A 14,249-nucleotide genomic window follows, 5' to 3' on the forward strand; every position below is an offset into this window, starting at 1 on the left:
GTGCTCAGTTTGGAGAATCCATGTGCTTAATTATCACTGTGGTTAAGCCCCAAAGTTTGTAAACTTGTAATATTTATGTGTGTTCAAGATACTGATAGTCCCAAATGATGAGGGCGATTCATTCCTTTGTAATCTTTGGTGATTGAGTTTGTGGCTTATTCTCATGTCATTAGACCAAGATTTCTTCATTTCTGTATGGAAATTTAACTCTGGGTGTATGTGATTCTTTGTGGGAACAATTGTATTCCTGTTCCTTTGGTCACAGTATACTTAGTCTGATCTTTATCTAGGGCACATCCTGGGAGTTAGGGAGAGCTTCTGTGGCAGAACAGACAAGACTTAACCCACAAGGCACCCAGGGAAAAAGGGGGAGGTTTGTTCTATGGCATTTCAGAAAGCATGCCAATTTTCCTCCTTGAAGAAGTGCATAATGCCTTGGGGCACACAGCTTTAATCTCTGACCAGGGTTTCATATTCTGTCACTTCTCATTTATCAACCCAAACCCAGATGTCCCTTGAGGGCATTCTTTGTAAGAGAAACCATAGTATTTTGTAGCCAACTGAGGTTTTATTACTGCATTCACTTTCCCTTTACCCAGGAAGAAATACAGAATAACCATTGAGAGGCGAAGCCAGCAAGAAGAAAGTAATGTTGGAAAACATCGAGAGTTACGGGAAGATTCCATCAGATCCCATTTTTCAGTGGCTTAAAAGAAAGCCTTTTCTTTTGCCCTGAGATTCTTTAAGGAGATAGATGGGATGAAAGACATCAACGGAACAGAAGGGGCGCTCTTGAAGAACTCATTCTTTTAAGCAGTTAGTCATTTTGTTGTATAATTTCTTTAGAAGCTCAGGAACTATTATTAATCACCATATGCCTCCTGGCCTTTCATCTCATGACAAGCAAATATGAGAATATAACATCACTCTGTTTAAATAGTCACACTGTTTCAGGGCCTATGATTAGATTTATGTTTTGAAAATGCGATGTCTCCATATCTTGATGGCTTTTGGGGACATTTCACATAAGGCTACAACGTGTGGTTTTCCTAAATGAAATGTTTTATAGCTAGAATAAAATCATTTTTAAAGTAGAATATTCTTGGAAAGAATTTAAGATCCAAAAAGAAGAAAATGTAATGAAAAATCTCAAGGTTGGAAATACAGCATTCCTTTTTCTAGTGCTGCTGGATGGATTTGAGGTTGAGGAATGCTCTGTCCAATGTATATATTCAGGTCCTGATGTCATATCTTGAAAAAGGGTTTCCTGCCTGTCTCCTTCAGTGTCTCATAAAAGCTATTCTGGAAAGTTGTAACTATTAATAAGATAAGAGGATTTATATAAGAAAGGCAAATCTAAAATGTTTCATTTTTTAATGTAAAAAAACCCTATTTCACACTAACATTTTATTTTTAGGTATTTTTAATCTTATATTTTGCTATTAGAAAATGTGTCTATTTTTTCATTTTGAAGATTGAATTTCACTTATATTTTAAAAGCATGGGTAAAGTGTACCACAAAACAACGATGATGAAAGATGCTTCTCTTTTTCTCTGTTTCCCTCTTGCCCTTGGTTATAGCCAAATGCCAATTGCTGCTTTAATTACAGAGACCTAGAATTGCATTCAGATCACAGACTCTACAGGAGTATAACAATTTACCTGTTTTATTTTTTTATTATTATTATTTTTTTAATATGAAATTTATTGTCAAATTGGTTTCCATACAACAACAATTTACCTGTTTTAAATGCAAGTTATTTTCAGGATGGACCTCTTCCAGTTCTGGTCAAATGATGAGTTTCGGGGCGCCTGGGTGGCGCAGTCGGTTAAGCGTCCGACTTCAGCCAGGTCACGATCTCGCGGTCTGTGAGTTCGAGCCCCGCGTCAGGCTCTGGGCTGATGGCTCGGAGCCTGGAGCCTGTTTCCGATTCTGTGTCTCCCTCTCTCTCTGCCCCTCCCCCGTTCATGCTCTGTCTCTCTCTGTCCCAAAAAAAAAAAAAAAAAAAAAAAAAAAACGTTGAAAAAAAAAAAAAAAGATGAGTTTCAAGATAAAGGGTGGAATTTATTGGAATTAAGTATGGTTTAAGGCAGCCTTTTCCCTCAAGAACAACTTTATAAAGAGTATTAGAATTTAACAGTAAGCACAGAGATGATAAATTTAAAAAATGCATACATGACGTTTTACTAAAATTCAGTGATGTTTTGGTTAAAAGAGGGAATCTAGATAGCTTTTATATTCCTTTTTAGTTGATTCCACAAAGCTTAATAGTCATCCGCTAATAATCCGTGTAATGGTGGGTTATGGGTGTATATGTAAGGGATTTGAACAGAGTTGAATAGGTATTTGCCGAATACCTACTTTGCACCCAATACTCTGCACAGAGGTTTAAACTCAGGTTGCCATTTTTGCTTATAATTTATGGAGAAAACAGAGAAGAATAGGAAGTTGCCAGATTAGTGTACTATCTTGTAATTATGTCACTAGGGGCTTTCCTCAATAACATTTTGAACATCTGGAAAATAGTTTTAAAAATTATCTTAATGACTATAAAAGACCATGTATAGGGAGGAAAATAGAGGAGTTAGAATAATTCCTTGGTAGTGATGGAGGTCGTAGTTGACACAGGTAATAGTGGAGGCAGAGAGAGTGAAAGCTGTGTGTCTTGGAAGCTGGCCTGAGGTTGCTTCCCAGGAGGAGTCTGCCTCTGTCACTCCTACTTCAACTGGCCAATGGATTATTTCAGTGAATGAATTATTTCTGTGTAAGGCATATTTTCCCTCCACGTTTAAAAAATAGGATTCAGGCAGCTGGAGAGCACATAACAGAATGAGCTCTGATCAACCGAAATGACCATACTGTAGTTCTCCATAGTGGATGTGAAGGAAAAAGTGCTGACTTCAAAAAAAGATGGAAAAAGAAAGCAAGAAATGCAAGCTCCAGAAATTCCAATGTAGGAAGAGAGTTTGGGAGGTATAATCTAGAAAAGCAAAACATTTAACAGCTCAGGACTCCTTAAAGTGAAAACATAATGGAAGGTTTGCGTCCATCTTATTTTTGTTAATTGAGAGCTTATTTCTCTCTAATTTTTATTTTTCAATGATATTTTCAATGTGTTTTAGAGATATTCATTTTATACCATCTCGTGTTCGTAAAAAAAAATTAAATTTCAAGCCTATGTGCTTATTACAGGGGAAAAATCACTCTACCTGGTTGTAGTCTTTGGGTATAAATGTTTCTAACCTTTCTGGAATTTATATAGGGGCCCATTAACTCTAACATTTTTAAAGCGAATATCTTTTATTTCTACTTCAAGTAGTAGAATAGTTCTAAACTTAATATTTTACACCCAGATAAAATGGTAGAATTGAGATTTTGAGTCTTTTAAATGTGGCGGAACAAATCATGAGGTTTCTCGTATGTGCATGCCATTCTTTTCCAATCTTAAAGCAGTTCTGATTGCTTCTTTACATGTCTGGTTTCACTTCTTTCCTCCTTGAAATCATCCATGTGTTGCCAAAACTCTGTTAAGTTTTGAAAACTCTATTACATTGGAAAACTTTGCTAAAAGTATAGATGTTTGGCCCAAGCTTACCCTGGGTTAATACCTCTGGAAATTATAATTTCGGATTTAAGTTCCTAAGTGCTAAACAGCACCTTTGACAACTAGTCATTCATACTCCACCAGAAGCCACATATCATACAGTAAAATGAGTAAGGCTTTAGTTCTTAAATCACCCTATAAATTTTTACCCTGAAATCTAGGGTGTTCAGATTTCAAAAGGGAAACTTCATCAGTATTTTTCATCTGGACAAACAAGCTGATGTTTATATAGGTCAAAATGAGTATATACTTTCTGTATATACTTATGGTGTTGGAAATAAGTATAGGTTTTATGGTCATCATTGTCACCTTCTTAGGGTTTTTTTCCCCCTTGGACTCAAAAATAAAAGCCTTCTCCAGATGATCATTTCTATCCAGAAAGAAATTTCTGTATAGAGTGCATACTTTCCCCCAGGCTGATCACAGGTTCCATGAGGAAGCCCCTACAGCATTACATTTCTCCGAACTGTCAGCTTGTCCTTTCCTGAACTACATACATGGTTCCATAGGCTTTAAAATAGTTTATGTATTTTTTTTTTTTTTTTTTTACATTTCAGATGCTATATTTAGTGGAGGGAGAAGAGAAAGGCATGGGAAGATAATGCCCGTTTCTCCTCTTCTCTAAAATTCAGATTTTTACTTTACTCACAGGCTTCTAGAGTTAGCTTATTCCAGGTACCTGTGTCCCCTTTGTCCCTAATTTACCACTTTCCTTCTGGTTGGTACTGATTTTGGAAGTGTAAGATATGCCATTGGCAGGGAAATTAAAGCTATTGTACATACAGTGACAATTCAGAAAGTCATTTCCGTGGCATCACCACCTTCTTGTGAGTGAGTATACTGGGCTATTTGTGGAAGTCTGTTTAGGACGCCAAGTAAAATATTATACCACCAGTATTAAGGGGGTGTTTATAAATTGAAAGGAATGCGGACCTATGTTTCTTGGGACACAAAGAACCCAGATCCTGAGTGGGTACAGGATAAAGCCAAACACCAACCAAAATCAGGCCTCTCGATCTGTATTTCATGGGTTTTGTTTAGTTATGCCCTGTTGGTTAGTGCTTCATGGAGAAGCTGAAAATGGGCTGAATTTCTCCTTCACTGGAACAAACTGAAACTGTCTGAAAACATGGAATATATTTTGGGGGCAGTGCAGAAGCATAGAAAATGAGAAGGTGCTGTTCAGAAGGATCTGTTTCCTTTTCAGTTGATCTTTAAACTACAGAATACCCAGTAGCTTAGCCCATCTTCAATAGCCAGACTCAGCAAGAAGCTTGGGACACACCCAGCAAGAAAAGTCAAGAGTTTGATCCTCCGAAAGAAACAGAAGAGGGTGGCATTGCAAGCTGCCACTGTCTTTACCACCCCTTTCTCCCCTACTCCCTCTGCCCACCCCTCCACCATCCATCATGGCTCCAAAAATGCATCGGCATCTTGCCCATGCAGGTAGAGACTTGAGTAGGACCTCTGCACTTCCTCAGAGGGAAAGAAGAGAAAACAGTGCTGCCTGTAAGAATGTAGCTGGCTTTGGATCAGAACCCTATGCTGACTTGACCACACATGCTCTCGGGGCAGTTCAAGCCTGTGATGTGCGTATATTCCAACAAGCCTGGCTTTGGTTTTCAGCATGTAGATCTCACAAATGTCTCTTGCAGGCATATCCCACAGCTAGACTCTAGGATTAAAATGACTTTCAAAGGGTGCTGGATTGGAGTTTGTTCAAATTTTTCATTAACCACTAACGTTAATTCATACCAAAGGGAAAGCAATTCTAAACCAGCTGATGCTGTTAATGTTCATGTTGTAAACTACTTCAAACACGGTGAAAGGGTTTCAATGGGAGCTGAGTCTCAGAAGTAAAAATCTGTATGTTATAATAGCTCTTTGATGTATCAGGTGTGGAATGATTTCTAGGGGAAAGATTTGAACAAGCAAAATTAAGAGTTAGCAAAGATGCTGTTGCTTTGATTCACATGTTTAAAGATCTAAATTTTATGCACAGGAATAAAGGGCCCTTCCACCAAGGGTGTAAATCATAACATAGACTACCAAACTTTATTTGCTAGGGGAACAAAGCTGTCATACAATAATTGGGCAGAAAATGTTGAGAAAGAGGAAAATTTGGATTTCAAAACCAGATACTCTATTTATTATTTAATGCCGACATCTGACAAAGTTCAGTGTGGTGTGTCTTACTTATAAGACAGTGATAAGGCGCTCCCAATAACATGCAGATGCTGTGAGTTTGCAGACCTTTTTGCTGGGTCCTGGGAATCTGAGCTTTGTGTCCTGTGTGTGGTGAATGGTTGAAACCAAGAGGACATGGAACAGACACTGTGGAGGATTGCTTTTGTAGCCTTTGTCTTCTGGGCCATTTATTACTCATTGTTATCTTAAATATAGGACTACCAACCAATATGAATCTACCATGAGGATGGTAGAAAAGTAAAATAAGAGCTGCACAAGCTATATACAATTTATTGTTCTAATGTAAGTAGAACTATCTGCATATAATGTGATTTAATTTATTGTTTTGTGTGGAAAATGAAAGTTAATGACTGTGGATATAACCCCTGTTTTGTAGAATATATTTTTATTTCTGGTGCAAACTGATCATTTAAAGTATCTACTTCATTTGGTGTTTGGATATAAATATGTATGTTCTTGTAAATGTTTCTATTAAGCAAGAATGCCACATGCTCACACTATAACAATGGTGTTCTCATTAAAAATACATCCCAAAGAAACTTTTTCCTGTTTATAATTCAACCAACATACACTGCACATACCCATATTCTCTGGGGACTTTGTTTTCCTAGGGTGAGTTTAAGTAAAGATCAATTAGTAGATGTGATGAATTGTACTGCTTGAATGGTACCCATGAAAGAACTCAAGAATTTCTGCCCAGCAAAGGGAAATTCATAGAAATAAGAAAAAAATTACTATTATTTTACTTTTTTATATTTTATTATATATAGAAAGAGAGATAGCATGAGTCGGGGAGAGGGGCAGAGGGAGAGAGTGTCCCAAGAAGTCTCCATGCTCAGCGTGCAGCCTGACACAGGGCTTGATCCCACAACACAGGGATCATGACCCAAGCCAAAATCAAGAGTTGGATGCTCAACCAAGTCACCCAGGTGCCCTAAGAAAACAATATATTATAATGAGTGGTGAACCTTGAATTGGAGGGTAAGGGAAGAACCCTTCAGAAATCCTATTACCTGCATCTCTACAGCTTGAGAACACTGCACAGCTACACAGTTGGCCTCACTGACTCCTATTGCCCAGTTTGAAGAGGTCCCAAGTCAGTTTTGTCACTAGAGAGTTCTTCAGGTTCTGGTGTACTCATTAGACTGATGAGATTTAAGCATCTCTAGTTTCCTCAAGGTTGTAAAAAGCTGCTTCATTACCTGGAAAATTACTTATGGTTTGTTTTAAGCCAGAGCACCACATAGCGATTTCCCTGGTCTTCCTGCTCCTACCACTGCCATGGAGTCCCCTGACAGCACCACGAATGCCACTCATACTGGGGGCTCCTGTTTGAGAGGATTCTGAGCCGGATGCTGATTCTGGGCTGGAGGTTGGAGTGGGGGCTGGGGGAAGGGTGTGGAAGGGCAAGCCAGAAATGAAGGGTGGGGCCAGGAAACCTCCAGGAAACACAGGCTGTCTTAGTCCACTCATACCAAAAATACCAAAGACTGGGGGTCTGAACCAACAAATTTATTTCTCACAGTTATGGAGGCTGCAAGGCCAAGATCAAGATGTCTCCCAATTTGGTTCCTGGCGAGGGCTTCTCGGCTTATAGATGGCCGTCTTCTTGCCGTATCCTCACATGTCCTTTCCTGGGTGCATGTGTGCACAGGGAGATAGGCAGATAGAAATGTTGGGAAGCTGGAGCTAGTGTACTGAATTGACAACATGCAGAATCTGATCTGATGAATGAGGAGGCACAAGGCACCTACACAGGGTTGGCAGCTAGCTCCCTTAGCATCAGAGCTCGCACTTTGGGGAAGTAAGAACCCTGGGGTTATTTTGATTGAAGGCACAGTTTCAATATACTCACAGAGAGGAAGTAAAGTCACATTTATTACTTACCAATCCCAGAAATGGCTGTGTGTGGGGCAGGTAATGCAATGATAGAGATAGAACTAGAGAGAGAGGTAGACAAGTAGAGAGGGAGAGGGACTCTCTCATGTCTCTTCTTTTTAAAATTATTTTTTAATGTTTATTTATTTTTGAGACAGAGACAGAGTGTGAGCAAGGGAGGGGCAGAGAGAGAGGGAGACACAGAATCTGAAACAGGCTCCAGGCTCTGAGCTGTTAGCACAGAACCCAATGTGGGGCTCGAACCCACGAACCATGAGATCACGACCTGAGCCGAAGTCAGGTGCTTAACCGACTGAGCCACCCAGGCGCCTCTCTGGTGTCTCTTCTTATAAGGACACTAATCCTATTAGATCAGACCCCCACTCTTGTGACCTCATTTCCAAATAGAGCCACATTGGGGGATTTGAACTTCAACATATGAATTTTAGGGGGAATACAAATATTCAGTCCATAATGTACAGAGTATTCCTAGTGTTTTCCCATATCACCCTGGGGACCACCCTGGGGACCTGGGCCTTCTTGAATCTCCATCTTGTGTATTACCTCCTCATCCCTCTATGAACTTCTTCATGCATACGCAACATCCCACGAATGGCCAAATATGCTTCATCACTGTGGCTAGTGGGGGCTATGTTCCCCAGAGGAGCTCTACGGAGCTCCAAATACCATTGATTTAGTACCACACTCCTTCCCTAATGCTAAATCATGGGCTTCTGGAGTTGACAGAAATAGGAATACTAATAGGAGAGGTACCAATGGCTGTGTTTTTTTTTAAAGAATAGCAATTTAAAAAATCATCTATTAACACCAAACTAGAAGTAAGGAAAAGAATTCCATTTGCAGGCTTTGTGCATCCCTGAGCATCGTTAGCTGCTGAAGCTCTATCATTCCCATTTCATAGATGAGGACACTGTTGGAGCCAGGTTATAACCCGGCTCCATTCTTGTGACTTGCACCCTGTGGTGAGTGGGATTGTCATAGTCCCAACCTCACAACTTCTGTGAAGACTTCAGACTTAGAACCCTGCCTGGCATAGAGTGAGGCATTCAGTAGGACAATTACGATACTCTCCTGTTGCCCTGGATAAGGGGACAAAGCCCCCAGCTTGTCATTTTTGAGGCCTTTCAAGACAATTTGGCTTGGTGACAAGTAGCCCTGCCCTGCTGTAGGAAGAGATGACAATAAGGAGGAAGAGGTCCCTCTTCTGTACATTGGCCCCCATCCAAAGGGGCCAGACAAGGGCCAGTGTGGGCCAGTGACAGCCCTCAGAGGATCAGAGAAGTTTCATTCAAATCTGCTTTCTCCTTGGGGTGGAGGCGCCTGCTGGCCTAGCGCATCAGCACTGTCACACACCTGCTTTCTTGCCCTGGCTTATCAGAACCTCTAAGAACTGAAGAACCTAGCATCCCTAAGAACTGCTCCCTGGACGTCATTACCCTGGGGCAATCATGCTAGCAGCTGTCATCTGTCAGAGCAATGACTGCCCTCCCCCCAATATAAAAGACCCTCATGGGTCCCGAAGAACATCTTTCCCACCAGTGCCTGACCTCAGTCCAAGTCTCTCCTGGGAATTCTGGGATTTTTGCAGCACCTCATAAAGGTGTTAGTGGGTGGGTGGGGAGATTGCATAGTGTAGACAAAAGGGATTCTTACTCCACTGCTACCCCAGTGGGCCAAGAGAGACCAGGCATCAGACAGGCTGGTAGAAGATGATTGCATCAAAGCCCTAAAGTTCTTAATACCTATAGGGGTACCTTCCAGGCCCAGGGACACCAGAGACCAGAATAGAGACAACACTTCTCTTCCAGAAGGGCCTCCGATAGTTCAGAATGAGGGTCAAGTAAGACAGGTCTGGGAGACTGCATTCCAGGCTGTGTCACCCCCTCCTTATCCTGTAGTGTGGTGGCCAGTGCTGGGTGCTCTCCATGGAGGGTTTGAAAAAGAACCAGCTATGCAGGAGAGATCTGTGCTCCTCCAGCAGGAGCGTCCTGGGTGGTGTCAAAGGTATTTTATGCTTTTAGGAAAAAATCCAACAAAAGACTAACTAAATGAAACTTGTCACCTGGTGTCTTAACTGTATACCCCTCATGACTGTTCTCAGTATTTAATGAAGAATGAGCAAGAGTGTGTGCCCTTCTCAGTTCAGTAACAGTAGTGAGCTATTGAGAGCTCTTTGCATGCCAAGAGACCTATGCACCTTAAATGGGTTAAGCACCATAAATGGGCTAAGCACCTTAAATAGGTTCCTTTTCTGAACAATGTGTCAGTGTCACTCCTATGAAATTCCTATGACACACTATTCATGTGTCACGCTTATGAAGTTCGACTATGGTCACTTTAAAAGTGTGTAAATGGAGGCACAGAAAGTTTGCCCAAGTCCTCCCAGCTACCAAGTAGCCGAGCTGGGGTTTGAAGTCAGGCTGCTGTTTCTAGACAATGACCATGCCAAACGACTTAGTCCAGTAGAGTGGTCATTTTTCATCTTCTGTAAGTAGACCTGGCTTCTTTTTCATCACCTTTCACATCCAGTCAGATTCTCATCCATCTCTCCCTGTCCATCTTCTCTGCCACCAAACAAGGCCTTTATCACCTCAGCCCCAAAGTAGTAGAGAGCAGCCTCCCAACTCCTCAACTCCCCTCTTTTCCTCCTTCTTTTCACTGCCGCCATGTTGGTCTTCCTAAGATGCTGCTTTGACAATGTCACTGTCTTGCTCAGTAACCTCTAATGAGCTCCCCTCTTCCCCATCAGATTCCACACCTGCCTCTGGTGTTCACAGCCCTACGCCCTCAGTCTGGCTTTACTGTCTTACTAGTGGCAAGTCCTTAGGTTCAAATTGTGCTGAATTTGACTTCCTCAAACTGATTTCCTTGTCACACACAAAACATTCCTCACACTTTCCTGACTGCAACTTTTTATCCCTTTTGTTCCTCCTGCCGGGAAAACCCTTGGCTTTCTAGTCGGGTCTGTTTTTCACCGGAGGTTCACACCTGCTGCTCTGCAGACCTCCCTGGCCACCCTGGCTTCAGGTGAGCTCTCCCTCATTCTGGGGCATTTATTGTCTCAGTGATTATGATTGGAGCCTCTGCAGATGCATTCTGTTTGGACAGCTAGTGTTTGTAGAAAGAAAAAAAAGGAATTTTAATGCCTTTGATGGGGCAAATACTCTCTAATTTGCTGGGAGCCCTCCACTCCCAATGTTTTTACATCCAGCGTTCTTCACTAATTTACATCAGGTTTTGGGGCTTGCACTCTGTTTTGAACAACCTTGTAGCTTTGTCCCATCTCTTCAGTCGCCACCTTATTTATCCTTTTATCATTATAACCTCCACACTGCTGGTCTTCAAAGAATTCCCTGAAACTTTTCTTTCCTTTTATCTTCTTTGTCAAGTACTAAGTATTCCAAAATAAAACATTTCCTGCACCAGGGGAATTATTACCCAAAGAAACTCTGTATAGTTTTTGTAAGGTTAATACTCCATGATGTTTCTGCTTTGTGAAATTTTGTTAAAACTTAGATTTTCTCAAATGGCCTGCTTAAATCTCTGTGTTTTTGTAAACTAGCTGTGGGGGTCTCAGCAAACCACAGGCCTTTGTTTGCCTCAGTTTGCCCCTTGGTACAATTAGGAGAATAAGTCATTTGAAGGGTTCAAGTGGTTCCTGATATGCAGTGGCAGGTCAACAAATGGGGTTGCTACTATTTTAGCACCTCAAGTTCTTGGGCTCCTAGTGTCAAGATTGGCCCATAACTGTGGCCCTGGGATCTTTCTTGTATGTCACCTTGTGTGTGGTAGATTCTATCTACTCCTTAACTTCATTTCATAGATGAGGACCCTGAGATGTGCACAACGTTGTGGGTGGGAGGTTCCCAGCAGAGAGAAGCAATGATGGCTCACACTGGTGGCATCAAACTTCCCAGGACCCTCCAGGGCTAAACTATCTCATGCAGTCCCTGCCACAGCCCTGTGAGGCAGGCACTGCGATCATCTCTGAGACAGAGTCTTACACCTTGCCCTGGTCACCCAGCCAGGAGATGACAAAGCCAGGGCGTGAAATACGGCAGTGGCCACAGTAACAACATGAGATTAGTGTTGTTCACACCCTAAGTATACCTAGATGACCCTCAAAGACCCTCTCACCTTTAATCCTCTGTCGCACACTGCCCTATCAGACATTGATCGTGATGATAAGAAAAAGATGCTACCTTTACAGCAGAATTTAGGACTGCAGCTCAGAGGTTTCCATGTCACATCTTCAGGATGGTTGTCTGTCCAGGAAGCGTTAGCAGTTTGTGCTTTAATAAGAAAAATAAGGACAATAATAGGGAAATGTTTATAAACACTAATTGACTGAATATATAAAGCTTTGTTTGGCTTTTTTTTTTCCCCGTGAGATTACAACTATGATTTTGTGTCTGAGCTGTGAGAATACCTTTTCTATCATCAAATGGTAGTGATAACAGTGGTCCCCCCACCCCTCGCTTTTATGTCTTTACTTGACAGAATTAAACATTGGTAAATGATAGTTGAAATTATGAAATCCATCAGTCTGGAGACATTAGTCTGTTGTCTGATGGGATTACATAATGTCTGCTTGTTTATTCACTGTAACCTGAGAATAGATCCTGGGCCACGCTTCCCCCTTGTTGTATCTCAGTGTCTTGGAGATATCCATCTGTTTAGTAAATCTTTGCTGGCTGATTCTATTAGAGGCCACACAAACCTGTGTCTACCCCAGATTCCTAATAGTTTATCTTTGTCTTCCTTGAGAGATCTCTCACATTCTGACTAGTTGAGTGATTAACAGGCTATTTTTAAACCAAAACTACTGGCAAAATAGACATCTCATACCTCTGCTCTTTCCTTCAAAGGTTTTCATAACTGTTTCTTAAAACCAGCCTCCAGTGTTAAACTTTTAGTTAGATTTACAGGCAGCTCCTATAGTGAAACAGAGCACTAATTATCGGTTCATTATAACAATAGTGATAGTGATAATAATGCAACAATACACTTGCAAACGATCATGCTGAAACATTTTTTTCTTACTCTATTAAGCATTTTCTATCTGCTTAAAATTTTTTTCTTGAAAAATTTGAGTATAGTTGACACACAATGTTGCATTAGTTTCAGGCCTACTGCATAGTGATTCAACCTTTCTATATCTTATGCTGTGTTCACCCCAAGTAGTCCCCGTTTGTCCCCATACAACACTGCCACAGTATCATTGACTATATTCTCTGTGCTGTGCCTTTTATTCCTGTGACTCACTCATTCCATAACTGGAAGCTGGTGTTTCCCACTCCTCTTCACCCATTTTGCCCATCCCTTTACCCCCATTTCCTGTGACAACCATCAGTTTGTTCTCTGTATTTACAGGTCAGATAACGCTTTTTGTCTGTTTATTCATTTGTTTTGCTTTTTAGATTATGAGTGAAATCATATGGTATTTGTGTTTCTTACTTAGTGTATCCTCCAGAAAAGCACACTGAAACATTTTTTTTTCTTTTTTCTTTTTTGAAATATTTTTTTTTCTTACTTTAAGCTTTTTCTAGCTGCTTTGACTTAAGAGAAAAAAAGAAAACCCCCCGAACCAAAACCCTGTATATTAGTCTGGATGCTTTTTTTGCATTTTATTCTTAATTTCTACCCATCCAAGATCCTATATCTTCTCATTCAAGTAAGCCTTGGCCCAAAAGCTTTCTTAGATCTTATTTAAGAATTAATTGTCATTCTCTGGTTCAACTCTGTCATATAAAGAAAATATGTGTGGAGTTGTGCTGGAGTTGTTTGTACTAGCTTGTGAAAACAATTTATTATAGTTTCAGAAACTTTGTGAGCTGGTTAACAAAGTCATTCTTCAAAGCTAAGTTATATAAGCTTACAATTAAATTCATTTTATTAAAAACAATGGTAATAAATACTCAAAATTTCACTTTCAAATTATTTTGCTATTTTCTATGCATTTGAGAGTATTTACATCTATTCTATCTGTAAGGTATCTGTATGGAAATATAAAATAATCATGTAACACACTGTATATCTCTTCTTAGCTCCACATTCAGTGACATCAGCTTGAAATTGGTCATGTTTTTCCATTTCTTTGTATCTTTTTCAATTTCCTTAATAAGCTTTCTATGATTTTCAGCATACAGATTTTTACATCTTTGGTTAAGTTCATTCCTAGGTATTTTATGATTCTTGATGCAATTGTGAATGAGATCAGTTTCTTTATTTGTGTTTCTGTTGCTTCATTATTAGTGTATAAAAATGCAACTGATTTCTATACATTGATTTTGTATCCTGCGACTGTGCTAAATTCATGTATCAGTTCTAGGAGACTTTTGGTGGAGTCTATCGGGTTTTCCATAATAATGTCATGTCATCTGCAAAAAGTGAAAGCTTGACTTCATCTTTGCCAATTTTGATGCCTTTGGTTTTCTTTTGTTGTCTGATTGCTGATGCTAGAACTTCCAACACTATGTTAAACAACAGCGATGAGAGTGGACAGCCCTGTCGTGTCCCTGATCTCAGGGGGAAAGC

The 14,249-nt window shown here is 40.4% G+C and overlaps 1 protein-coding gene across 4 annotated transcripts in view; it reads left to right on the forward strand.

The window, feature by feature from the left end:
- Positions 1–14,249, forward strand: part of NPR3 (natriuretic peptide receptor 3) — a 95,681-nt gene that overhangs the window by 73,517 nt on the left and 7,915 nt on the right. For 2 of the 4 annotated variants that reach the window (XM_058716783.1, XM_058716793.1), the window contains exon 8: positions 600–1,541. The exons of the other annotated variants lie outside the window; for them this stretch is intronic. In XM_058716783.1, the coding sequence (XP_058572766.1) occupies positions 600–711 (112 nt within the window). In that variant the 3' untranslated portion in view covers positions 712–1,541. Of the gene's footprint in view, positions 1–599; positions 1,542–14,249 lie in introns of those variants that run through there. 4 annotated transcript variants of the gene reach the window in all.

The sequence above is a fragment of the Neofelis nebulosa genome, chromosome 1 (genome assembly GCF_028018385.1).
Source record: "Neofelis nebulosa isolate mNeoNeb1 chromosome 1, mNeoNeb1.pri, whole genome shotgun sequence".
Taxonomy (NCBI): Eukaryota; Metazoa; Chordata; class Mammalia; order Carnivora; family Felidae; genus Neofelis; species Neofelis nebulosa.